The following is a 27,487-nucleotide window of genomic DNA, read 5'->3' as shown; positions in this document are numbered from 1 at the left end:
TTTTTTTTTTTTTTAAATTTAATGATTTTGAGTTTTGTTGTGTATTGTTATCCTACTCTATCCAGGATCTCCTACAGAGATCCCCCTCCGAGTGGTTGACAGTGGTAGCTGGGCACCATCATAGTTGTATAAAGGTTGAGGATTGCATGGTGTACCAGTCCCTTGGACTAATTGTTTCCATGTGCCTTTGGTTTTCTTCTTTCTTCTTTGCTCTGGATGAGGAGAAGACCCATCGTTGCATCTGGACAGCTGCTTGCAAGCTTTTAAAATCCTAGTCGCCACTCACCAAAGAAGAAAGTAGAGCAATGTTTTTATGTAGCATGTTATACCAATTGAGCTTGATGTCCCCTGTGACTATGGTCCCGAGCCCACAGGTCGAACTACTCAATCTCTCTGGGTAGCTGGCTGTGGCCAACAAGTGATTACAACCTTACCCCTTTTCAGCCCTACTATATACCTGGGAATTCTTACAGAACTTACACAATACACTTGTAGAAACATTGCCAACCCTATACATGGTCTTCTGCACACTCTCCACTGAATGGGTGTACCTAATAGTTCAGCCTGTCCACCCATCTATTCACCCATAGATCACTGTTGGCCGTCACTGACAACGCAGTACTATATGTGCAGAAGGGTTCATCTTTGCTGTCTGTACCTCCCACGCATTTCTCTGTGTTTTTCTTCCTCAGTGCCACCTTGTTGATGACTCACATTTGGTATGTTGCCCTTCTCTTCACCCAAATCAATACTTGTCTCTACGTATCTAACACTGTTCCTCGCATCCTCTCCCCTCCCACCCCGGTAACCAACAAAGAAAATTTCTTTCCATATAGAAACCTTACTTTGACTTTTTACAATAACAGACTAATACAATATTTGTCCTTCTGTGATTATTTCACTCAGCATAATGTCCTCCAAGTTTGTTCTTGTTACGTAGTGTTCTGCCGATTTTACGTTATTCTTCAGGGTTGCATAGTATCCCATTGTGTGTATGTACCATAGTTTGGTTATCCATTTTTCTGTCGATGGGCCACCTAGGTTGTTTGCATTGTTTTGCTATTGTAGACAGTGCTGGGATGAACATAGGTATGCATATATCTGTTCTTGTCCTGGCTCTCACTTCTTTAGGACACACACCTAGTTATGGAAGGACTGGGTCAAATGGTATTTCTAATTCCAACTTTTTAAGGAATCACCATACTGCTTTCCACAGTGGTTGTATCATTTTACAGCACCACCAGTGTATGAGAGTCCCAATCTCTCCATGTTCTCTCCAGCATTTGTTATTTTCTGCCCTGTTGAAGTTTGCTGCTAGTGCTGGGGCAAGATGGTATCTTGTTTTTATTTGCATCTCTCTAATGGCTAATGATCGTGAGCATGTCTTCATATATTTATTGGCCGCCTGAATATCCTCTGTGGTGAAGTGTCTATTTGTGTCTTCTGCCCATTTTTTAGTTGGATTGTTTGTCTTTTTGTTGATGAGGTGTTGGAGTTTTTTTGTAAATTCTAGAGATAAGTCCCTTGTCAGATATGTCATTGCTGAGTATTTTTTCCCAATCTGTAGCTTCTCTTTTGACTCTTTCGGAAAGTCTTTGGAAACACATAAAAATTTAAGTTTTAGAAGGTCCCATTCATCTAGATTCTCTTCTGCTGTTTGTGCATTTGGGGTTATGCTTGATAGTCTATTTATGCCGTATATTAGGGCCCCTAAATTTGCCCCAGGTTTTTCCTTGAGGATCTTGATATTTTTATGTTTCATATTTAAGCCTTTGATCCATCTGGAGTTAGTTTTTGTGTATGGTGTGAGGTATAGATCTTGTTTCATTTTTGTGCAAGTGGATATTCAGTTTTGCCAGCACTGTTTGTTAAAGAGACAGTCTCTTTCACATTGAATGGATTTTGGCCTTTTGTCAAACATCAGCTGACTATAGGTCAACGGATCTATTTCTGGGTTCTCAATTCCATTACATTGGTCTATGTGTCTGTTGTGCCAATAGCAGGAGTTTTGACTACTGTGGCTGTATAGTAGGTTTTAAGATCCAGGCGTGTGAGACCTCCTGCTTTGTTGTTCCTCAGTAGTGCTTTGCTTATCTGAGGTCTCTTTCATTTCGGTGTAAAGTTAGTGATTGGTTTTTCCATATCCTTAAAGAATGTTGATGGGATCTTGGTTGGGATTGCATTGAATGGATAGATTGTTTTGGGTAGAATTGACATTTTCACAATTTTTAGTATTCCTATCCATGAGCATGGTATGTTCTTCCATTTATGTAGATTTCTTATGCTTTCTTGAAGTAGTGATTTGTAGTTTTCTTTGTATAGGTCTTTTGTGTCCCTAGGGAGATTTATTCCCAAGTACTTTATTTTTTTTGGTAGCTATTGTAAATGGTATCGATCTCCTTATTGCCATTTCAGCAGTCTCTTTGCTGGTGTAGAATAGTCCAACTGATTTTTGGATGTTGATCTTGTATTCTGCCACAGTGCTAAATATCTCAGTTAGTTCCAGTAGATTTTTGACTTGAGTCTTTTGGGTTTTCTAGGTATATGATCATATCATCAGCAAATAGGGATAGTTTGACTTCTTCCTTACCAATTTGGATGGATGCCTTAGATTTCCCTTTCTTGTTTTACTGCCCTGGCTAGGACTTCCAATATATTGTTGAATAGAAGTGGTGATAGAGGGTATCCTTGTCTGGTTCCTGTTTGGAAGGGAAGTGGTTTGAGTCTCTCTCCATTGAGAATAATGTTGGCTGTTGGTTTTGCATGTATCCCCTTTATTATGTTGAGGAATGTCCCTTCTATTCCTATTTTTCTGAGAGTTTTGATGAGGAATGGGTGTTGGATTTTATCATATGCCTTCCTTGCATCAATTGACATGGTCATATAGTTCTTTTCCTTTGTTTTATTTATATGGGGGATAACATTGATTGTTTTTCTAATGTTGAACCATCCTTACCTCCCTGATATGAACCCTACTTGGTCATATTGAATTATTTTTTTGATAGGTTGTTGGAGTCTATTGGCTAGGATTTTGTTGAAGATTTTTGCATCTATATTCATGAGGGATATTTGTCTTTAGTTTTATTTTTAGTGATATCTTTGCCTGGTTTTGGTATCATGGTTATCCTTGCTTCATAAAATGAATTAGGGAGGATTCCATCTTTTTCTATGTTTTGAAATAGTTTGAGTAGGAGTGGTGTCAGTTCTTCTCTGACTGTTTGGTAGAATTCTCCAGTGAAACCACCTGGGCCAGGACTTTTTTTTGTTAGTAATTTTTATATGACCTGGTCAGTTTCTTCTTTTGTTATGGGTCTGTTCAACTTTCCCACCTTAGTCTGTGTTAGCTTAGGTAAGTAGTGTATTTCTAGGTCTATTCACTTTTTTCCAGATTGTCAAATTTGTTGGAGTACAGTTCTTCATAGTATCTTGATATTATCCTTTTTATTTCAGGTGGTTATGTTGTGATGTCACCCATTTGGTTTCTTATTCATTTTATTTGTATCCTTTCCTTCTTTTCCTTTGTTAAATTTGCCAGTGGTTTGTCTGAAAAGATCAAAAAAATCTTGAAAAGATTTATTAATCTTTTCAAAAAACCAGCTTCTAGTCTTCTTGTTTTTTTCTTATGTTTTTTGTTCCATTGATTTCTACTCAAATCTTTATTATTTTCTTTCTTCTGTTGACTGTAGTCTTTTCCTGCTGTTCTTTTTCTAATTGTTGGACATGTTGGTTTAAAGTGTTGATTTTGGCTCTCCTTTTTTGATGTATGCATTTGTTGCTATATATTGGCCTCTGTTTACTGCTTTTGCTGTGTCCCAAAGATTTTGGTATGTTGTGTTTTCATTCTCATTTGATTCAAGGAATTTTTTAATTTCATTTTTCATTTCTTCTGTTACCCAGTCATTCTTCAGGAGGGTGGTGTTCAGTTTCTGTGTGTTTGCTCTTTTTCTGTTGATCTTCCTATTGCTGATACCTAATTTGATAGCATTGTGATCTGCAAAGATGTTTTGCAGTATTTTCAATGTTTCTAAATTTGTTAAGATTTGCTTTATGGCCTAACCTATGGTCTGTTGTGGAGAATGTTCCATGTGCACTGAAAAAGAATGTATATTGTGCTGTTGTTGGGTGAAGTGCTCTTCTGCGTCTTTGTTTAGTTTCTTGCCAGTTGTTCTATCTTTCATTCAAAGTGGTGTAGTAAAGTCTCCTGTTATAACTATAGAGTCATTTATTTGCCTTTTCAATTCTGATTTATGTAATCTGGGGCTCTTTCATTAGGTTCATAGATATTTATTATGGTTATATCTTCTTCTTTAATCAATCCTTTAATCATTATATAATGTCCTTCCTTGTCTCTTATTGTGGTTTTTGTTTTAAAGTCAATGTTATCAGAAATTAATATTGCCACTCCTGCCCTTTTCTGGTTGCCATTTGCTTGATAAATCTTTTTCCAACTTTGGATTTTTAGTTTATTTTTGTCTTTGTCTCTAAGGTGCGTCTCTTGTACAAAGCGTATTGATAGATTATATTTTCTTATCCAGTCTGCAACTCTCCATCTCTTGAGTGGTGCATTTAATCCATTGACATTCAGTGTAATTCAGCAAGTATGAATTTGTTGCTGTCATTTTGTTACGTGTTTTTTCATGGTGTTCCTGGTTTCTTTGTTCCATATAATTTTTTGTGCTAAGCTCATGATGTTACTATTTTTTTTCCCTCTTTTTGGTTTGTAGTTGTCCTCATTTGACAATTGATGTCTCTGGTTCCCTGTTTACAATCTTGTATGCTTATTTTATTTTGGATACTTCCATAGCTGTGTTGGTTTCTGGATTATGTCATCTTGTGTATCAATGGTCAGTTGTTGTTTGCTAGTATTGGTTCTCTGTTCAAAGGACTCCCTTTAGTATTTCTTGTAAGGTTGATCTGGTTTTAAAAAATTCTCTTAATTTCTTCTTATCTGGAAATCTCCTAATTTCACCATATTATTTGAGGGACAGTTTTGCTGGGTATATAATTCTTGGTTGGAAATTTTTCTCTTTCAGGGTTTATATATACCATCCCATTGCCTTCTCACCTGCATGGTTTCTGCTGAGAAATCAGAGCTAATTCTTATGGTTGTCTTTTATAGGTAACTTTTCAGTTTTCCCATGCTGCTTTCAGGATTCTTTTCTTTGTCTTTGGTTTTGATGAGTTTGATGATGATATGTCTTGGTGATTTTCTTTTCGAGTCTGTCCTGTTTGGGGTTCTTTGGACTTCCTGAAAGGATATATTTTCATCTTTCATTATATCAGGGAAGTTCTCTTCCAACAATCTTGGACAGATTTTTCTCTTTCCCTTCCTATTCTGGAATTCTGATTACATGTAGGTTATTCCTTTTGATGGTTTCCCACATGAACCTTAGGTGTTCTTCATTTGTTTAGATCTTTTTTTCTTATTGATCCCCTTCGAAAGAAGTTTTCAGGCATTTTTCTTCAATCTCATTAATTCTGTCTTCATTGATTTGATTCTACTCCTTTTCCCTTTCAATGTGTTATCTATTTCTGAAAACTTAGTATTAGTCTTCTGATTTCTATCTGTAGATTTTGTATCATTTCTAATTTTTCATTTATTTTGTCATTTTGTTCTAGTATTATCTTCAGAAATTGTTCTAGGGTTTTGTGTGTGTTTTCTCAATCCTTTGAAGATACTTAAAAATAATTCTTTTTAATTCCTTATCAGGGAGTTTCAATGCTGCTGCTTCTTCAGGGATGTGTTCTGGGTCTGTGTCCTGCTCCCTTGTTTCTACCGCTTTATCTTTCGTCTTTGTGTGGACAGTGATGGTCTGTTGTCTGTCTGCGAGACAGTGTGACTTTCTTATATTTAGATCTCTGCTAACTGTTTGTGAAGAACAGTTAAGGGTGAGTCAGGCTTGGTGGTTATTTATCATTGGTGAGTTGGTGGAGAAGGAAGTAGGGGCTCTGACTCAGTAAGTGGAGCTGCAGGAGTGCAGGTTTGGTTGCATCCTGTGGGCATGGGTGCTGTCTCCCACCCAGACAAAAATGATGATCGAAAAACCATCAAAAGAGTAAAAGCAAGTGGGCAGAAAACACACTGCATAAACACACAGGAACAATCACCAAAAGTAGAAAAGAAAGAAAAAACCCACAATACCTGGGGAGGGGGCAATAAGAGAAAAGAGGTAGAGTAGGAGAATAATGAGGAAAAAATGAGAATAATGCAAAAAGTAAAACAAAGAATGGGATTAACCATGAGAAACAAAAAATATGGGAACCAGGAACAGGAAAGAGAGAAAAGCTGAAAACTAGAACCTTTCTGGTCCTTTGTGTCCAGGATGTCCTTGCTGTCCCTGGAATCTAAGAGAACGTTGTTGCTTTAAATACCCAAAATGGTCGAACCACTTGTAAACATTCTAAATGGCTCCACTCTCTAGACGTGCAAAAAATGCACAACTCAGCCTGTCTCCCTCTTTGCTACTTCTCCTTTTATTCGCCAGCCACCACTACAGTCTTCCTTGAAGTCCCTGGCTAGCAGGGCCAATTTTTAGGTTAATTCTTAGGTCCTAACACCTCTTGGCAATATCCAAGCTGTCCATGCTATTAGGATTGCTGACAGACCGTGGCGCCATATGTCTCCTTTTTCGGTATTTTCATGCAGATTCATCTATTAGTTTGAGTTTGGTCTACTTCTGTATCCCTACTTTCAAAGCTTAGGGCTCCAGGATTATCTTCTGTATCTGTGTTAATTGGTTCCCCTTTTCTTTGTTGAAGAGGGTCTGTGTAGTTTGTTTGCTCATTCTGCCATTTTATCAGAATCTCTCATTCCAAGGTATTTTGATGTTGGTATTACTTTCATTATCTTCCCACGATTATGGGGTTTATTAGGGAAGTAACAGGTATTCAGGTTTGGGAATGCCCTCAGGACATAATTTTTCAATCAGGATGGTCTCCCCTTCTGCTGTGCAGAGAGGCATGCTTCTCTGGCCCTTGGCCTCTCATCCTGGCCTCCACTCTGTTTGGAACAGGTGTTATAAAGCTCTTTTAACTCTGCTGATAGGTACACTTAGGTGTATCCTATTCCATCAGCAAGGCTTCTGCCAGCTTTCTTTCTCTGTGGGCTGGACCACTGCTTTGTCTTAAGCCTCTTGATTCCTCAACTGGTCATCTCAGCCAGTTGTCTGTGCTCTCTACCAAGGAGTTTTAGTGCAGGTATCTCTGGTCCAAGGATGCACTTCACTCCGCCTCAGGCTCTTCCAGAGATGTCACTAAGATTCCCCCCATCTGCCTCTAGGAGGGCTCATTCTAAGCCTAGCAGAATGACAGAAGTAACCAGTGCCTACATTAGGGTTCCAAACACCTTATTTGCATGGTCCCACCAAATAATCCGGTGTGAATCACAAAGGCTGGCTAGAAAAACCATCCTAAGTAATTCACTGTACCACAGTCTACTCCCTGGCTTTTCTAGCCATTGTCCCTTTCGTACTTCAAAGATTAACATACCCTTCACAATCAGTTTAAGAATAAACACACCCATGAAAGTGTGTAACCCAGCAACTTTATACCTTTATCTCCCCCTGTTTTAGATAGACACTTTCTCATTTGCCATTCCTATCAATTCAGTACTCTGAGGAGACAAGCATGTTCCTTTCTCTGAAAGTTGGAACTTTGAGCATCTGCACCCATAAGCAAAGTCCGGTCCAGAGCAAGCCATCAAATTGCTCTGGTAGCGTAGCACCTAAGGCATTTGACTGCTAACCAGAATTCTGGTGGTTCAAAACCAAAACCACCAGCCACTCCTTGGAAGGAAGGGTGGGTGATCTACTTCCATAGAGATACTGCCTCTGAAACCCAAGGAGGGGTCACTGTGAGTTAGATCTGACTGGGTGGCAGTGGGTTTTCTTGTTTTTTTAAAACACTAGCTCAGTGTTATAAATCTTACTGTTTTTCAGGTCAGGTTCTGGTCAGCTCACCTCTAGCCATCCCAGCTAGGTTATGGGTACCAGCTGCAAGCTTGAGAGTTCACCACTCCTCCCTTCTCTTTAGACCAGCCATCCCTTCCTTTCATCTCTGGTCTCTGTGGACTAGGTCGAAGAGTACCAAACTCAGCCTGTTTCTTCATTGCTGCACCTCCCCTACTTCCACTTGTCAGGCGGGCCCAAGTGGTCACAAGCAAGCACCATACAAGGTGTCTACTTACCAGCTTCCTTTAACTTCCAGTCCTGAAAGTGGTTTCTCTCATGGTCCATGACTTTCCTGCCTCGATGCACCCAAAGCCAAACCGCCTGCTTGAAATTCAAAAAGCCAGGCCCCGCCCCAATGCAAATCTGTTCTCTCAGCTGTTCTGGGTACGCTCAGGTTTTCTGCATAAAGGCCTCCTTACTCTACACACAAAGCTTGAAACAAAAGCCTAATTTTTTTCTGGGCAAGTTCTGTTTCCCCTTTTAACATATCCAGTCAAGTATTGGCTGAGGGCAGACTTAGAAGCTTTCTGTTAGCCATAGTTAATATTCTTTTCTAACATACAACTAGGTAACAGAACATTAAGTATCCATTGTATTTCAGGTAAACACAATCTTTTTTTAAAAAAAAAATTCCTGTTTCATCATCTCTTCACCTTGACTATCTTTCCATTCTATGCATATGGCCTTGGACCTCTGGCTGAGGGTAACTGAAAGCCTTGGCCTCCAGTTATCCAGGTCCTTGCCTCAGGCCTTTCTCCCCTCAGCTGCAGCATAAAAAAACTCATTGCCCTGGTTTCGGGACCCCTTCTTGGGTTTCCAAGGTGGTATCACTATGGAAGTAGATTGCCTAATCACTGCAGAAGTGGAAGTAGATTGCCCAAACTTGGGTTTGAACCACCAGCCTTCTGGTTAGCAGTCAGATGCCTTAGGCACTACGCCACCAGCTGCAGCATAGTATCTCTTATATTCCTTTCTGCCATTACAGGTAACAATCAAAGTAACCGTCTAAGAATCAAAAAGTTTCACTTGCCAGGCTCCTTCCTTCTTTCTCTTACAAAGTCCCATGTTTCCATGAGTCTGGAGCCATTGGAGTGAACCCTGCTCCTGACACCAACTGTAAAAAAATGCATGGAGATGGCATCCTCAGCTGTCCTTCTCTAACTTCAGAAGAGGGGGGCAGAATGACCATCAGCAGCCCAAGGCTTATTGCTGTGAGGCCAGACATACCACCACCCTCTAGCCTTTTTACCAACTCTGGCACTAGCCATCCTCCCGTGCCACTCACTATTTCTCTGCTGGGTTTGAGAATTTGTTACAGTGGCCACACACAACTCACAGACAATACTTATGGGGATTATTAGAGAAGTAACAGGCTATAATTGAAATTTGGAATGCTCTCAGGATACAATTCTACAGTCAGGACAATTTTTCCTCTGCTATGCCCGCAGGAGTGCTTCTCTGGCCCTTGGCCTCTTGTCCTGGCCTCTGCCCTGCTTGGGCAAGTGTTACAAAGCTCTTTTAGCTCTGCCGATAGGTATACCTAGGTGCACCCTACTCTGTCAGCAAGCCTCCTGCCCAAAGGCACTCAGCTTTCTTGCTTTGTAGGCCAGCAAGCCCACCGCTCTATCTCATGCCTCTTAGTTTCTCAGCCTGTTGTGTCTGCTGTCTCTCTGCCAAGGAAGTCCAGCACAAGGATCTCAGGTCCAAGGACAAGCTCTACTCCCACATCCCACATCCATAGAAATACTACAGTTTTTGCCCAGAAAAAGCTCTTAACTAGATCATTGTTTTTTCCCCTATGGGAACATTTAGATACTGAATCAAATGAATTTTAAATATATTCAGTAGTTGTAATAGGACAGAGATGCTGCAGTAGTTTAAAGTAACAGTTCTGGAATGAAAATGTAATTGAATGAAATGAGAGAAAATATGCTGTACATTTTAATTGGTGCAATGTAATTTATTCACATAAAACCTTACAAAAATAAAGCTGTAGTCATTGATTTGACTCACCTACTAATATACAGTGATTTGTATGCTAATATGTGTAGGAAGGTAGATCTGGAAGAAAATACTTTCCGAATTTTTAGTAGTGTACATCTATAAAGGATAGTATTATGGAGTATTATATTTTTTGTTATATATTTCAGTGTATTTAAAATTTTTTTATAATGAGGACCAGGGAAGAAACCCAAAGATTAAAAAATAGGAGGCTGGGTCAAAAACAGTCCTTAAAGGAAAAGTTATTTGATAATTTTATACCATGAAGATTTTTAATTTCAGTATGTTAAGAATGTGTTCTGGTTACCTAGTGCTGATCTGACAAGAGTATACCATAGATTGGATGTCCTCAACACACAGGAGTTTATTCTTAGAATTTGGAGGCTTTAAGTTCAAGTTCAATGTGCCAGGCTCTAGGGGCTGTGTGAAAGCCCCGTGACCTTGGCCTTCAGCTCTGCCTCTTGCTCCTGGCCCACTGAAGCTAGAGACATCTCTTCATTCAGGCAGCTACTGGCTGCTGAGGCTAACAAGTTCAAGGTCAACTAATAAAATGGCACAGTCCCAATGTTACCAAACCACACAGCACGCCATTGATTCAAGTCCATTGTAGGTCCCAAGGTCGGCAGAGCATGCTTCTGAACAACTACATGGCTACATGCAGGGTCTAAGCGTGCCATAAGCTAGAGACCGTTCCCAAAGCTGCTACTTACATATGGGATGCAGATCACATATCCAAAGGCAGCTACTCAGCTGCTCACAGTAGATTGCACCATGGGGTTGATTACCAGTCTCATCATGGGGAATACTACATCCAGCTGCTCAGCTACTCAACCAGGCCTAGCCAAGTTGACACACAACTTTAACTACCACAGAATGTAAAATACCCGTATGTCATTGAAATTATTTTAAAACTAATATTTCTCTTGTTCCACATGTTGATGTTACTTTTATTTTTCTTAGTTGCATATAGAAAGGAAACATAGAACATAGTCTAAGACTTGTGTGGAAAAAAGTATGTTCAGAAAGGGTTTACAATAAGTTCATGCATATTAAATTATGTGAGGTTGCTATGAGTCAGGATCCTGGATAACAACTAATAAAAACAGTGTAGATGCAAGAATTAAGTTGTGACTTTTAGATCCAAGTGTTTCTATTTGCATACTTCTATATCTGAGTACTTAACTATGTGCTAGGCCTTTTTCTAAAGGACGGTTGGGCAATCTACTTCTGTAGTAATACTGCCTCGGCAACCCAAGGAGAGGTCGCTATGAGTAGGGTCCGACTCTATAGCACATAACAACAACAATATCTGAGTACTTACTGTGTGCCAGGCCTTTTTCTAAATTCTTTATCATTAAATGTGTTACCTTAATTGGCTCAGCAGCCTCCTGTAGTTAGTGTGCTACTTACTTTTTGAAGACGAGGAACCAGCTCACACCTAAGTGGAGGAGCTGGGATTTGAGCAGAGGCAGCCTGATTCCAATCCAAGCTGTTAACCATCACTCAATGTAGCATGCACATATAAATATTGTATTAATTACTGAATAATGATTATCTTCAATAATGTTCAAGGAGCTCTGGTGGCATAGTGGTTAAGGTATTCGACTGCTGACCAAAAAGTTGGAGGTTTGAACCCACCAGCTGCTCTGCAGGAGTTAAAGGAGGCCATCTGCTTCCATAAAAATTTATGGCTTTTGAAATCCTATGGGGCAGTTCTGCTCTGTCCTATAGGTTTACTAAGAGATGGAATTGACTCAGTGGCAGTGGGTTTGCATTTTTGCGTTGTCATTAATAAACATTTCTTAGGTTAAAACATGTATTTTTAAAAAACTATTTGTTGTGATTTGAGTAAAAATTTACTTAAATTTACTGATTGGTTTTCCATTCGGCAGTTCATACACATTTTGTTTCGTGACATTGTTATAATCCCCACAAGAAACCGCACTCTTTCAAACCAAATTCACTGCCACTGAGTTGATTCCAACTCCTAGTGACCCCCATTGGGTTTCCAAGGCTGTAAATCTGTACAGAAGTAGATTGCTCCATTGTCCCTCCACCCCTGGGCAAAAGTTTCTTTTTTAATCTCATATAGCTGATTGCTCTAAGGAATACATATCCCTCTAGTATTACTATTCACCTTATTCACCTATTGCTTGGCTGAAAGTTGAGCCGAGAGGATGAGTTCAGTTCCAGACTTGAAGGGTGACTTGCAGCCGAGTGGAATCAAAGTCCAGCCTGCATCCTTGGTTGGAGGCAGGTAAGTAAATATAACTCAGTTCCTTAAGAACTGAATAGAATGAAAGCTCAACTGTCAACCCCACCCTGGTTAAGACAGATAGGCAGAAATGATACCTCATGAATCAAAGCTCAGTCCGCATCCTGTCTGTTACCTCAATTGGAGCCAAATAAGTAAAAATGATAACTCAGTTCCTTAAGAACTGAATGGAATGAAAGGTCAGTCAATTCACACATCCTCTTCATGTTATCCCCCTAGAAACAGGTGATAGGTATGTTAATGTGTGTTTCAGGAAACAACTTGAAAATCAACTTTAGCCCATGGATGTGCACAGTGAGACAAATGGGAACAAAGTTGCTGGAAAGTGATGTTCTCCCCTTTGCCCAAGCCCCAATCAGCTGATGACAGGAAGCCAATGTGATTTATCTGGTGCACCAGCACATTGCATTAAAAATCGACTGTCCCTTTAAACTGAGGTGAAAGAAGCCTCAGCCAATCCTCAGTTAATTCATGCCCAAATTCCTGAAGTTTTTACGAATATGTATAACTCCCCTCTCCCGAAGCTTACAAAACTATCCTGACCTCCAGCTGGGGAGTCAGATTCGGGTATGGCTGCTTTGCAATAAATAATTTTCTCTCCTCTTAATCACTCGGTGTGTAAACTATTTTGGCCTGATTGCACACTGGGCAGGGACCCACATTTGGTCCTACTTCAATTACAAGTTACAGTCTTGGGGTTTACCTGTTTCTATCAGACCAATAAGCCTTGTCTTTTTTATGCCTTTTTTAATGGTTCCACATTTTTCTCCCACTCTATCCAGGACCTTCTATTGTGATTCCTTTTGGAGCTTCAGATAGTAGTAGCCAGGCACTATCTAATTCTTCTGGTGTCAGCATCGAAGAAGCTGAGGTTCACATGGCTCACATCAATCCTTTGGACTATGTGCTTCCGTGTGTCTTTGATTTTCTTCACACATCTTTGCTTCAGACAGAGAGCAATAGTTTTACCTTATAGCTGCTCACTGGCTTTTAAGACCCCAGTCACTGCTTACCACAGGAGGATGTAGAACATTGTCTTTGTAAACTGTGTTATGCCAATTGAGTTAACTGCCCCCCAAGACTGTGGTCCACCCCATGCCGAGTGAGTTATTGCCTCAAGATGTTTGGTTATGACTGAGAAGTTTTCATAACTTTGCCCTCTAGTTCCTCTACTATATTTTTGGATATATTTACAGCACATACAGATAGCATACATAGAAATGTGCTCTGCTAAACCTATATATATATATGCCAAACCTATATATGTTCATGGTGTAGTCCCCTTTGCCTACCCATACCTGTTCAGCTTGCCTGTTTGTATATCCACTTGTAGATTATTGTTTGCTGTTACTGTATGATTGTATATGTAATGGTATTTACCTTTGTTGTCTGTAACTCTTGTGCACATCTCCATGCCTTCCTTTGCCGTAATGATACTGTGCTGATCATCCCCTTACTTTCCCTTCACCCAAATTAATACGTGTCTATTATCTAGTTAGTGATTTTCCTTCTCCTCCCCTCAAAACATTTCTTGAAAGACAACTTTAGTTATGAAAGATCCTGTGAGGGGCAGCAGTGGGAGAGGAAAGGAAAGAAAAAATACAGGAGCGCAGATCTTTGACATGCCCTCCCATCACCAGACAAAAGGTGGTCTTGCCTTGGGCTCTTCACCCAAGTCTTGTTGTTAAGACTTGGGTGCTTCTTGTTAATTTGTACTCATGTAATAGTTTAAATTAAATGTGAGTATTTATTGCAGATAATTGACTAATATGAACAGAGACATTTTTTGTCTTGCAAAGGAGACTCCCATTCTTACTATATTTGGAGTAATGTGGGTACCTTTGTTGTTGTTGTTGTTATGTGCCGTCGAGTCGGCCCCGACTCATAGCGACCCTTCCTTGGGTTTCCGAGGCAGTATCGCTACAGAAGTAGGATTGCCCAACCTTCCTTCCAAGGAGTGGCTGGTGGGTACCTTTAGCAGTTTAAAAAAAAAAAGGGAAGGGAAAAACAAACAGTGATGAAAACATAAATCAGCTCTCTTTACAAACTATGATTTGATTACAAATTTTGAGAAATCTAGTATTGCTTCATAGACTTAAATTATTAAAAAAAAATAGTAAATTTGAATTCCAGTTTGTGTCTCCTTGACAACTCGATTCTGTTGACAGAATGTACAGGTGGTATTTGGTTTTTTGTACTTACAAGTTTATGTAATTGCTTTTCTACCAGCTAAAGGTACTCTTGGTGAAGACACTATCAGAGTGTTTTTGCATCAGATTGCAGCTGCCATGAGGATCTTGCATAGTAAAGGGATAATCCACAGGGATCTTAAACCACAGAACATCTTGTTGTCCTATGCCAATCGCAGAAAGTCAAGTGTCAGTGGTATCCGCATCAAAATAGGTAAGTGGTCATGCATTGTTTCATGCAAAGCAAGTTCTTGGACTTCAGCTTTGTTAGAAAGATAAATTGTATTAATGCAATTTTGAAATTTTTCTTGAGTTTATTGAGGCACATTTACATTTGTAAATCCATTATGCTCTGAGTAGTATAGGAGTTCTGGTGCTGTAGTGCCTAAGGCATTTGACTGCTAACCAGAAGTCTCAAGGTTCAAACCCACCAGCCATTCTTTGGAAGGAAGGTTGGGCAACCTACTTCCGTAGTGATACCGCCTTGGAAGGTCGCTTGGATATGAGCAGTATACACTGAATCTCTCCAGACAGGGCCAAAGGAGCTCTTAATACGAATTTCAGAAAATCCTGTTTCTGAAAGGGAAGCTTATGTTTTACAATTGCTGGTGACTTTCATAACCCTGATTCATTATAACAGTTGGTATTTTAAGATAATATGGGATCTAAGAGACCATCTAGTTTAGTCTTATTATTGGGCAGATTTTTATGCTCTTGTATTTTGAAATTATTTAAGCAGTTAGTAATGCTGGAATTTGTTTTTAAACTTTTCTATTGGTTTTTAGAAAAAGTAATTGTACTCTCATGTGCTGAAGAATCATGAAATCTGTGTTACGTATGAGCAAAGGTATCATTTGTTTTTCTGGTTTTTATTTTGTGAAATAGCGGATTTTGGTTTTGCTCGTTACCTACATAGTAATATGATGGCTGCAACACTGTGTGGATCCCCAATGTACATGGTGAGTGAATATTTGCATCCTTGTGTATTTACAGCACAGTGCAATAAGCATTGGAATTTTAGAGTAATACTATTTCAGAAGAAGGTATAGTTTTATATATTGTCTAAATTGTTACTTATATTACTGATACTAATTATTGATAATGCTGTAATCTTTTGCTATAGCATAGTGGACTGAAAAAGTAAATAATTTTTGCCCATTGTTTCTTATTTTTAAAAAGGCATCGTTATTATGTTAGATATCCCCCATTAGATTACATTGAAAATAAAAAGTGATGAAGTAATATTGATGTGTAATATTGATAAGCCTTTTAGGACACGTCTTCTGGTACTTGGTATGCTCTTCTTTTGCGTATTATCTCTTGACTAGATCCCTAGATTGTAGAAGTATTTTCCATCAACATAGCACTGAAAGCTGAAAAATAGTGTTGTTCTTTATTTTTTCTTAAAGATATGAATATTATCATGTCTGGTCTTTGGCTAGGCTATGAAATTTCTGAATTAATGTGAAGTATTAAACCTTGAAATACTTAAATTCTGGAGCTTCAGAATTCTGCCAAATATGTAAATATACCTATTGCAATTATAATTTTAAATAGGTTTATGTTCAGTTGGGAATTCTTCTAATCTAAAATCATTCAACTCTAAGATGAAAAGAAGTAATAATCAAATTTAAATGTTTTACATCTGATTTGCCTTCTTAATCATGATTTTACTGTGTACATTATAAAATCTACTATATAATTAGAACATTAACTATACATAATAGTAATTTTATAATTTAATATGATTTAAAAATTACTTTGCATTTCCTGTATGAAATTAGTTCAGCCTTGAGGTAGAAAGAGTGCTTCAGTTGATCATTAAGGAGGTCAGTGCAATAATAAATAAATAAAAATGTTTGGTTGGTTAATAAAACTTCACTACCTTTTAAGTATAGTTGAAATTTCTATTTAATGTTTACCCTGATTAATGGCATGTTTAATAAATCAATAAGGCTGGTGGTTCAAACCCACCAGCCACTCCTCAGAAGAAAGATTAGGCACTCTACTTCCGTAGTGATAACTATGCCTGGGAAACCCAAGGAGAGGTTGCCATGAGTTGGATGTGACTCGATGGCAGTGAGTTTGGCTTTTTTTTTTTTTTTTTAATGACAGATGGGAAAATACCTGTCACAAAGCAAAAGAGAAATTTGCTTTCAAGACTTTTTTATAAATTAAAATAAAAGACTTTTTTATTATTGAATTTTGCTGCTGCTGCTTATATAAGCTTTTGAATTGCAGAGAAATTAGAGAGTGATACAGCAAACACCTATGTATCTCTCATCCAGATTTAAGAAAGTTAACATTTTGCTATATTTGTCTTGATCTTTTTAATTTTTTTTAAGAAAGAAAGTATTTCAGAGACAGTTTGAAGTCCCTTTTGTATCTCTCCCTGATTCCATTTCCTACTCTCCCACCCTTATACCCCAGAAGTTACCTCTGTCGTATAATTGTTATGTAACTGGTACTTGGAATGTGTGTTGCTGCATGTTCGGCCACCATCATTGAACAGAGCATCTCTGCCTGTTGCCTACTTGGGTCAGAATCTTATGAGCAGAGATTTGGTTGCTGTGTGGATGTAGCCCTGTTTCCATCAGCCATGACTGAACAGTTTCCAACTGGTTCGAAGTCCTGGATGAACTGTACTTAAGACAGTTTGGTGTTTTTTTGGGTACATCTTATCATTAGTAACATGTACAGTGTTATAGGCAGCTTTAAGGGCAGCCCTAGAAAGGTGAGCCGGGTGTGCATGGGTGTTTGGAGGCAGCCTTAAGGGTGGCCCTGGAAAGGTGAGCCAAGCACGGGGTGTTTTGAGGCAGCTTTAAGGGCAGCTTTGGAAGGAAAGCCGGGTGTGGGGTCTTTGGAGGCAGCTTTAAGGGAGGCCAGGAAGTGAGTGGAGCGATTTGGAATAGCTAAGGGGAAGAACTTGGACTGGTTTTGGCCACTTTGAATCAGACAACCATATATGATCTATGCTGGGAATGACAAAACTGAAGAGGAATGGCGTGGCATTCATTATCACAAAAGAATGTTTCAAGATCTATCCTGTCAGTGATAGGACAATATCCATACACCTACAAGGAAGACCAGTTACTACTACTATTATTCAGATTTATGCACCAACAACCAAAACCAAAGATGAGGAAATTGAAGATTGTTACTGACTTCTGCAGTCTGAAATTGACCATACATGCAATCAGGATGTATTGATTATCACTGGTGATTGGGATGCAAAAGTTGGTAACAAAGAAGAATCATTGGTAGTGGAAAATACAGCTTTGGTGATAGAAATAATGTTGGAGATAGCATGATGGAATTTTGGAAGAGCAGCAACTTACATTGCAAATATGTTTTCTCAACAACACAAATGACTACTTTACACGTGGGCTTCGCCTAATGAAGTACACAGCAATCAGATTGCCTGCATCTGTGGAAAGTGCAGTGTTTTTTTCTGTTGTGCATAGGGTTGGTATGAGTCGGAGGTACTCGATGGCACCACCAACAACAACACAGTGTTGCAGCATGTAATTTGCCGGTGTTATCATTCTCAGGTGTTCATTTACATATGTTCAATGTTAGGATTTATAAAGATACTATTAATAAAAGGCAATAATAATGAAAAGTTATAAAAAGGAGTATTTGACTTATGTCAGAACTGACTTTGGATGGAATTGTCAAAATGGAACACCAAAAATCAGGGACTACCTTTAGTTCATTGCAATATCATTTGATTTGAGAAATATCACAGTGTGTTTTAAAATTTTTATTTTACTGATTTTGTTAAGTGTGACCTCTACCAGTTAATTCACATATGCAATTAATTATTTAAATAACATCATCCATTGGATTTTTCTATACCCAGGCTCCTGAGGTTATTATGTCTCAACATTATGATGCTAAGGCTGACTTGTGGAGCATAGGAACAGTGATATACCAATGCCTAGTTGGAAAACCACCTTTTCAGGTACCTGATTTTTTTTTTGATGCTTGGCCTGGTTTTGGGGTCTTAGAATCCAAGTGTGAACTAGAACTGGTTCTGGGGAGATCACTGGAAACTATCTCCACCTCTTATTTCTAATCACTACTAGGTGAGGGGGAGCTCTGGTAGCATAGTGGCTAAGGCACTTGACTGCTAACCAGAAGGCTGGTGGTTCAAGCCCACCAGCCACTCCTCGGAAGGAAGGTTGGGCAATCCTACTTCCGTAGTGATACTGCCTCGGAAACCCAAGGAGGGGTTGCTATGAATCGGGGCTGACTCGACGGCAGATAACAACAACAACACCACCACCACCACCACTAGGTGAGGGGGAGTAAATTGCTTAGGCTTTATGGGCAATTATTTTGATTCTTTCTTCCCCTTCTCTGCTTCCCAAACATCCTATTAAAAGCTCTCTAGATTATAATCATGATGATTTCTCTTGAGTTTTTATTGCCTGTGTTATAATTTCTTAAGTTACAAGGAGCTTTTTTGAATCTGAAAACTGGAGCAAAGTGAAGTTACTTGCCCAAGATGGTTTAAAAAAATTAGTGACATAGCAAGGTTAAACACTTTGCAGTTTTCCAATCTAATTGATATATACAGGCAATCCCCAGGCTATGAATGTCCGATTTACTGACAATGCCTGTTGGCTCTTTAATGCAGGGCTTTGAATTGGGTTTGTGTAGCTGATGAAGCAAAAAGGAATGGACCTGAAATTTTACAATTTGAGTGATTTGTCATGGTGTCCGGAACAGGAAAAATTACAGGTGGAATCCCTGGAATGGGAGACTCAGAAGAGCCTTAGTGAACCCTGGAGTACACACACACTGCCACAGAATCAGTTCTAACTCATAGTGACCCCAGTTGGGTTTCTGAGGTGGTGAATCTTTATGGGAGTAGATTGGCCTGTATTTGTTCCATGGAGTGACTAATAGGTGGAACTGCTGACCTTCTGGTTAGCAGCCAAACTCCTTATCTACTAGGCCACCAGAGCTCCTTAGATTATTGGCAGGGACTGTAAAAAGTGCCTAAGGCATTTGTCTGTTCAAACCCACCAGCTATTCCTCGGAAGGAAGGTTGGGCAGTCTACTTCTGTAGTGATACTGCCTCAGAAACTCAAGGTGGGGTCACTTTCAGTCAGATCTGACAACAGGGCAGTGAGTTTTTGAGTAGAAAGTTACACACATTCAAAGCTGCAGTAGGCTACCCTCTTTGAGTGAGGCAGTACTGTTTCAAAGCCCTGCTTTAATGTTACATAAATCTGCTCTCACTTTGAGACAATTGAACCAGTACTCCTCCCAACCAAACCCACTGCCCCAAACCCTCTGCCATCGAGTGGATTCCAATTCATATAGTTAGCCTATAGGACAGTGTAGAACTACCCCTTAGGGTTTCCAAGGCTATAAATCTTTATGGAAGCAGTCTGCCCCATCTTTATCCTATGGAGTGGCTGTTAGGTTCAAACTGCCAGCCTTTTGAATAACAGCCAAATGCTTAAACCACTGCACCACCAGAGCTCCTTGAACCAACCCCCTACTTACAGCAAATTCTTATCACAGTCACTTTCACTTGCTCCTCATGCAGCTTTTAAAATCATCGAAAAACCTTTTTTTATACTATGATAAGGCTAAATGAAAACTGTATGCACGTGTTCCAACTGACCTACACATTCTTAGACAATGCAAACCAAAACCCACTGCCATCAAGTTGATTCCAACTCTTAGTGACCCCTGTAGGATTTTCAAGGTTGTAAATCTTGACAGAAGCAGACTGCTTCGTCTTTATCCCAGGGAGCAGATAGTGGGTTTGAACCACTAACCTTTCGTTTAGCAGCCAAATCCTTTAGCCAGTGCATCACTGGAGCCCCTTTCTTAAAGACACAGTTAGGAACAAATCTCATTTGTAACCAGGGATTGCCTGTAAAGACAGCTTCATTAATTCCGTAGCTCCTGCTATGAAGGTGCTGTTTGTTGCTCTGGAGAGACTGAAAAGTAGTAATACACTTGGTTCTTTTCCTTGAATCCTCTGAACATTCCTAAGACAAAAACTTGGATTTCACATAATAGAAGTTACCTAAATGTGGCCATATAATCTCTAGAATAGTGGTTCTTAACCTTTTCTAAGTTGCAGGCATCTCATAGAGACTCAGCTCAGAAAAGTACACTGTGTTCTGATAGGGCAGTTTGCACACAATTTCAGAGGTTTTATAAGTTCTGAATGCCTAGCTAAATAAAGCACCCTCAGCAATCCATGGCTTTCAACTTTAGAACATGTGTTCTATTGCAAGAATATGAGTGTCAGTCATATGATTTGGAATTTTTGTCCTCATTAAGAAATTGAACCTTCTTTGTTTCTTTAAACAGGCCAATAGTCCTCAAGACCTAAGGATGTTTTATGAAAAACATAGGAGCTTAGTGCCTAGGTATGTGTTTTGATTATACAAGGTTTTACTATTTGTGAAATGATGGTATTTATCTGAACTCTGTATTTTTCATATTTCTGATACTGATTTTTTTTTTTTCAATCGGCAATAATGCTAGAGCATTTGTTATAATAGAAAGTTACAGGAGCTTTGTATAGGTACCTTTGAAGGGCTATGCTAATTTTTTAAAATGTGATGTTATTTTTTCTTTTAAAAGAATAAAGTTACAGAAGTTATATGTGTTCTTTAGATGAAGGAGATGTAAATAGAACAAATGTGCATAAAGTAGAAAGTAAAATTTCCCAATGCTTTACCCCACCCAGGGATAACAGGAGCTTGCAGTGTACTTTTCCAAATCTTTTTTGTTTTATAAGCACTTTGTATGTGTTTGAGTGCTTGTTTATGTATATATTTATACTCATACCTGTGGTTTAATACAAAGTGTATATTTTTATATATGTGTATTTGTGTATCTGTTTATGTATGTATGTATCTATCTATCTAAATCCTGTCTATTGTTTGGCTGGGAGCTCTGGTGGCCTAAGGCATTTGACTGCTAACCAGAAGGCTGGCGGTTCAAACCTACCAGCCCCTCTTCGGAAGGAAAGTTGGGAAATCTACTTCTGTAGCGATACTGCATGGAAACCCAAGGAGGGGTCGCTATGAGTTGGATCCGACTCCACGGCAGTGGGTTTGGTTTTTTTGGTATTGTTTGACTGAAAGTTTATCTCTGGGGGTGGACTCAGTTCCAGGCTTGAGGGGTATCTAAGGGCCACAGTCTCAGTAGTTCCACTATCTCTATCAGACCAGTATAGTAAGTAGTCTTTTTTTTTATTATTGTGAATTTTGTTCTACATTCTTATTGTCCCTTTCTGGCTGGGACCTTTTGTTGTAGTCCTGATTAGAGCAGTCAATGGTGGTAGCTGGGCATCATCTAGTTCTTCTGGTCTCAGGGTAGTAGAGGCTGTGGTTCATGTACTCTGTCAGTCGTTTGGATTGTTTCCTTGAGTCTTTAATGTTGTTCGTTCTACTTTCGCTGGACAGGGAGAGACCTATAGTCAGATCTTAGATGGAACTGTTACATCATGACTTGAAAATTGCTTTGCAACTTTTTTTTTTTACTTTACAGTATGTGATAGATTGTGTTTAGCAACAGTATGTATAGAATGACTACATAGAGTCCCATAGTTTAAATGTACTATATAATCAAATTTCCAGTAATATATCAGACAGTATGTAGTGCATTGAATTGCTTGGTGTGGCCTTTCTAGCCATCAGCCTCCATTTTGTGATGTATTTTAAATCCTAGTCTCTATACTTATTTATAAGGAGCTCTGGTGGCATAGTGCCTAAGACATTTGACTGCTAACCAGTAGGCTGGCGATTCAAACCCACCAGCCTCTTTGTGGAAGGAAGATGGGGCAGTCTGTTTCTGTAAAGATTTACTACCTTGGAAATCCTGTGTGGGTTGCTGTGAGTCAGAATTGACTAAATGGCAGTAAGTTTGGTTTGGTTTTATAACTGTTTAGGGTGGGATGTATCTTAAGTGCCACCTTGCTGGGGGGTGTGACCCAAGTTACCACCCTCAGCTTCTGCGGTGTAGTAAATTACTTAGTGTGGCATTTCTACCCATAAGTCTTTGTAAACTCCAAGGTGGGATTTTCTATGAGCAACTGAGGAGCTCCTGATTGCTGACGTTGTCCACCTGGAGTATTTCTGTTGGGAGTGGCACAAAACAATGTTCTGGGAGGTGCCCACTCTCTCTTACTTGCTTAGAGTTCTGATGCTATGATTGGCTAGTTTGACCACCCTGCCGGGCTCAAAAGGAGACCTCTTAGAGGCAGAACTCTCTCGGACTGCTGGTTGAGGAAGACGTGTTGCTGAAAGAGACATGCACCCTGGAAAGAGACACGTGCTGCTGGGAAAGAGGTGTAAGAGACACACCTCGCTGAGTGAGACACCGAGGAACCAGCACTGCTGGGAAAGAGACTGTGAGAGACTGTTGGCTGAGGGATGGTGGGCTGGGAGAGAGACTTGAGCGTTTTTCCTGAGCTTGAATTGTAGCCTGGTGCTTCCCTAATAAACCGCATAATCTGTGAGTTCTGTGTGGCCACTGCAGCGAATTATCGAGCCCAGGAAAAGGTGGTGGTGCTTTGGGAGGAACGGTTGGAGAAAGGGCTGGAAGGAGGCAGCATGTCTGGCCTTGTCGGAATAGGCCTTGGGTTACTGCTGGTAATCCTGTCTTCCTCTTGTGGGATTAGAGGAGGTCAGAACATGGGGCCTCTTCGCCGTTTTTGCAGCTTCCTTGAGGGTATATATGTGAATGTTCTGGAACGTTCTCTTTCTTGCTCTGGTCCTGTGTTTTATTCATCATCATCTCACCCCTGGACTTGAGACAGCAGCTGGTCATCTGACACGCCAGTTTGGGTTCAACAGCCTCTGCAGTCATGTGAGATGGGAGAATCCTCTGGACCTACCCACAGATTTGGGACTTGGTAGTCTGTCAGCCTCCCAGCCTCTGCTACCACCACATGAGCCGTTTCTTTGGGAATTTATGAGTCCTGTGAGACATTACAGCAAAATACGGGACCCTAAGACAGAGGAAGAGTACTGAGGGGAGGAGGAGGAGTCAATGTCGGAAGTGATGGAGAGGCACAGCAATTTGGAAAAGTTGGACATTTGGGACATCTTTAACCTCTGTCTCATAGGGACCAGCCTTGTGTGAATTTGTCTGAAAGAAATTATTCATGTGCAGTATTTCACTGCTGTTCACAAGATTTTTCATGGCCAATTATTTCAGAAGTGGATGGCCCATCCTTGTTCCCAGTCTTACTTAGTGTAGAAGCTCTGTTGAAACCTGTCCACCATGGATGACCCCACTGGTAGTTGAAATACCAGTGTCATAGTTTTCAGCCTTACAGCAAAATGCGGACCACAACAGTACAGCAGGTTGACAGATAAGTGGTCATAGCAAGGATTGTGAGGATAGCACAGGACCAGGCACTGTTTTGTTCTGTAGTACATACAGTCACTATGAGTCGGAGCCTACTCAACAGTACATAGTAACAGCAAAGTGTTTAATCAGATCCCTGTTGTTTTCTTATTTTGGTTATTATAAGCTACATTTCGTAACAGAGTATCACACACACTTTTTACTAAATTCTGCTTGTGCTTATCGTACTCTGATGCATACAGTTTTCTATGCTTCTTTTTAAAGCGTTGTTTTTGCTGTACTCTTGCTGATGACTGCTAGATTTTATTTGTTTCCCTATTTGATCAAATTAGTGATTCTGATTTCAGTTTTTCATTTTATTTTGCTTTTGTTTTTTTTCCTCATGTAACATTGATCAAGGATCCAGGAATATGACGCAAATGTGGAATAAACACTAATTTTATGCATTCTTTGGTAATTTTTTTCTTTTCTTGTAACTATAAAGCTTTGCTACAAGTTTATGCCTTTCATTCAAATCAGTGGTCTTATGTTTGTGTGATTTCCTAAACATAACTGTGGGTTTTAAAAAATGTTACATGGTAATTATATTCTTACCTAGTATTAGTATATCTGTTTTTGTATCTTTATGCTGTAGTTTAACACTTTGTATAACTTGGGTTATTTTGCTTTTGTTAAAATGGCTGAAGTAGAAAAATGGTCCCAAATATATTAAAACAGTATACAAAACTGTAAATAAAATGTGTACAGTGAATTATCTTTAAAAAAAATTTTTTTTATTATTTATTCATTTTAGCTGTAAGTTTTTTTTTAATTTTTTTATTGTGATTTGGGTGAAATTTACAGAGCAAATACACTTTTCATAGAGCAGTTCACATATACTTTGTCTCATGACATTGACCACAGTTTACCACAATGCAACAACTCCCCACCCACTTCCTCTCCATAGTTACCTCTTCCCTGTCCCTCCATGCATTCCTGCCCCCTGAGCTGTCTCCCTGTGCATAAGCAGCCCTTCTTTCTCCCATGATTGTTCTCTTCAAGGAATGTATCCACCTCAGGTACACGTTCATCTCATATGGCTGTCTATTGTTTGTCTGGAAGCCACAGGGTTCAATGTAAATTATCTTAAAAAAAAAAAAATCTTTAGGATAGACTCCTGGAATTGTTGGATCAAAAATTATATGCTCTCCAAATAAGCTATATCCATTTATACAGCTCTCAGCAGTGTATAAGAATGCTCCCTTTTCTGCATTTTTAGCAATATGTTACCAGACTTGTAAATTTTAGCCTCATAAACGCAGAAGGATAAGTTAGCTACTACTTGCATTCACATTATTTTCATCATTAGTGAGGTTGGATGCTTTTTATATGTTTAATATTTTTTTTGTATTTTTTATTCTGTGAATTGTATATTCCTATTTTTTGCTCAATTTTCTATTGCCTTGTTTGTCTTTATCTTACTGGATTTTAGGAAGTTGTATTATTTCTAACTTGTATTTATTTAAGTTCTGCCATCTTTCAGACAGAATTTGAGTGACCTTTTTCTAATAGAGAGCTTCATGGCAACTGTTAGTATGAGGGAAAGGAGCCTTTGTGGCACAGTGACTAAGCATTTGGCAGCTAACTGAAAGGTCTGTGGTTTGAAGCAACCAATCACTTTGTAGGAGAAAGATGTAGCAGTCTGCATTTGTAAAGGTTACAGCCTTGGAAATCCATGGGTCAGTTCTACTCTGCCCTGTAGGGTCACTATGAGTCAGAATTGACTTGATGGCAGTGAGTTTTTTATTAGTACAGGGTTGAAATTGTATTAAAACTAAGGTTGCTGTAATTGTGCAGTGCTTTATTCATGCCATTACACTCTGACAAATAATAGCACAGTATAGGAATCTTTCTCAAATTGATGCTCTTTCTCAAAGGCAATTGTTTATTTTTTCCTTTAAGGTATTGTCTTGGTATAAACTATAGCATTTGTGAAACTGAATGTATATTTCACTTACCATAATGAAGGCAAGCGTCATATAGTTAATATATATATAAACTCACCACTTAGGTTGTTTTTTCTTTTCCTTCAGTATTCCCAGAGAAACATCACCTTATTTGGCTAATCTCCTTTTGGGTTTGCTTCAGAGAAACCAAAAAGATAGAATGGACTTTGGTAAGTAGTATTTTCAAATTTTGTATTCTAATTTTAGTTTGATACATTCTAAAAAGATTTTTTTTTAAATGATGCTGTACTGGTTTCAGAATAAAATTTAGGTCAGTTTAACTTACTTTCTTTTTTTTTCCCCTATTGTTTTAATAAATGTTTAAATGGCCAGATCTGGGAGCATGCTACATAAGCTTGAGGAACAGCTAGAAGGCCAGACTTGGGATTTTGCTCAAAGTGCTATAGAGGGTCATTGGAGTTGTTTGAGCAAAAGTAATATGATCTAACTGATGTTTTTTAAAGGATCATTCTGGTTGGTATGTTGAGAGTAGACTGGGGGTTGGAGGGACATCAGGGGCAGAAGCTGAGAGACTAATTAGGAGACTATTGCAGTTACCTAGATGAGGGATGAACCTAGCTTAGACTAGGTAATAGCAATGGTGGCAGTGAGAAGTAATTGGATTCTGAATCTTTTTGAAGGTAGAGGCAAGTGATGGATTGGATGTAGAATGTGAGAGACAGAGAAAACTCAGGATGACTTTATGATTTTTGGCTTGAGCAACTGAAAGGAGGGAGATGTCCATTATAGAGAAGGATAGAGTAGACTATCTACTTTGCCCCTAGGCAAAATATCCATTGAACATCTAACTACAGATGCCAAAAAGGCAATTGGATTGAAGAGGTAAGGTCTAGACTAGACTGGAGATATATTTGGGAGTCATCAGCCTATGAGTGATATTTATGAAATAAATTTTCTAGTTTATCATTTAAATTCCTTTACTTTTTTTATTTAAACTATTTTTTTTAATTCTTAATGGTTTGTTCCAAGGTTTACAATATGCATCTAACTCCTCACAGTTTACTTCAGATAAATACTAATTGAGTTCCAATAAAATACACTTTGTCCTAGTATAATTCCATTTCCTTTTCCTGCCTATTATTATTACATATGTTAGGTCTATGTTATAAACCCTGCAACCTACCACCACTGCCACCACCAAGTTGATTCCGACTCAGTTGGACTCTGTATGTCAAAGAAAAACTGTGCTCTGTAGAGTTTTCACTGGCTGATTTTTTTGGAAGTAGATTTCTCCAGGCCTTTCTTTTGAGGCACCTCTGGATGAATTGCCAGTGTTTTGGTTAGCAGCCAAGCTCATTAACTATTTGTACCACCTAGGGACTCCTTGATGTGAATTTCAGTTACTACCTGGTATCACTTCCTTTTAAGCTGAAGGACTTCCTACAGTATTTTTATAAGGAAGCTCTTCTAGCAACAAATTCTCTCAAAATCTGTTTATCTTGGCATGTTTTTATTTCATCCTCATTTTAGAAAAATACTTTTGCTAGATATTGAATCTTGGTTGAGACAGGCTTTTTTCCTCCAGCACTTTTATTGTGTCGTACCACTGCTTTCTGGCTTCCATTGTTTTTGCTGAGAATTCAGCTGTTAATCTTCCTAGGATTCCTTTGTATGTGATGAGTCCCATCTCCCACCCCCCCATTCCTGCTTTCTAGATCTTCTCTTTGTCTTCGATGCTCAGCAGTTTTAACTGTATCTATCTCTCTGTGTTTG

The 27,487-nt window shown here is 39.1% G+C and overlaps 1 protein-coding gene across 1 annotated transcript in view; it reads left to right on the top strand.

Annotated features, from left to right (window-relative positions):
- The window catches only part of ULK2 (unc-51 like autophagy activating kinase 2), a 241,121-nt gene that overhangs the window by 14,513 nt on the left and 199,121 nt on the right, over positions 1-27,487 (top strand). The window contains exons 5-9 of the mRNA XM_007941497.2: positions 14,455-14,628; positions 15,300-15,373; positions 18,277-18,378; positions 20,757-20,815; positions 25,841-25,923. Of these exons, the coding sequence (XP_007939688.1) occupies positions 14,455-14,628; positions 15,300-15,373; positions 18,277-18,378; positions 20,757-20,815; positions 25,841-25,923 (492 nt within the window). The remainder of the gene's footprint in view (positions 1-14,454; positions 14,629-15,299; positions 15,374-18,276; positions 18,379-20,756; positions 20,816-25,840; positions 25,924-27,487) is intronic.

The sequence above is a fragment of the Orycteropus afer genome, unplaced genomic scaffold (assembly GCF_000298275.1).
Source record: "Orycteropus afer afer isolate SDZICR_OR568_19922 unplaced genomic scaffold, OryAfe1.0 scaffold00080, whole genome shotgun sequence".
Lineage (NCBI taxonomy): Eukaryota > Metazoa > Chordata > Mammalia > Tubulidentata > Orycteropodidae > Orycteropus > Orycteropus afer.
This window is presented reverse-complemented; position numbering and strand designations above follow the sequence as displayed.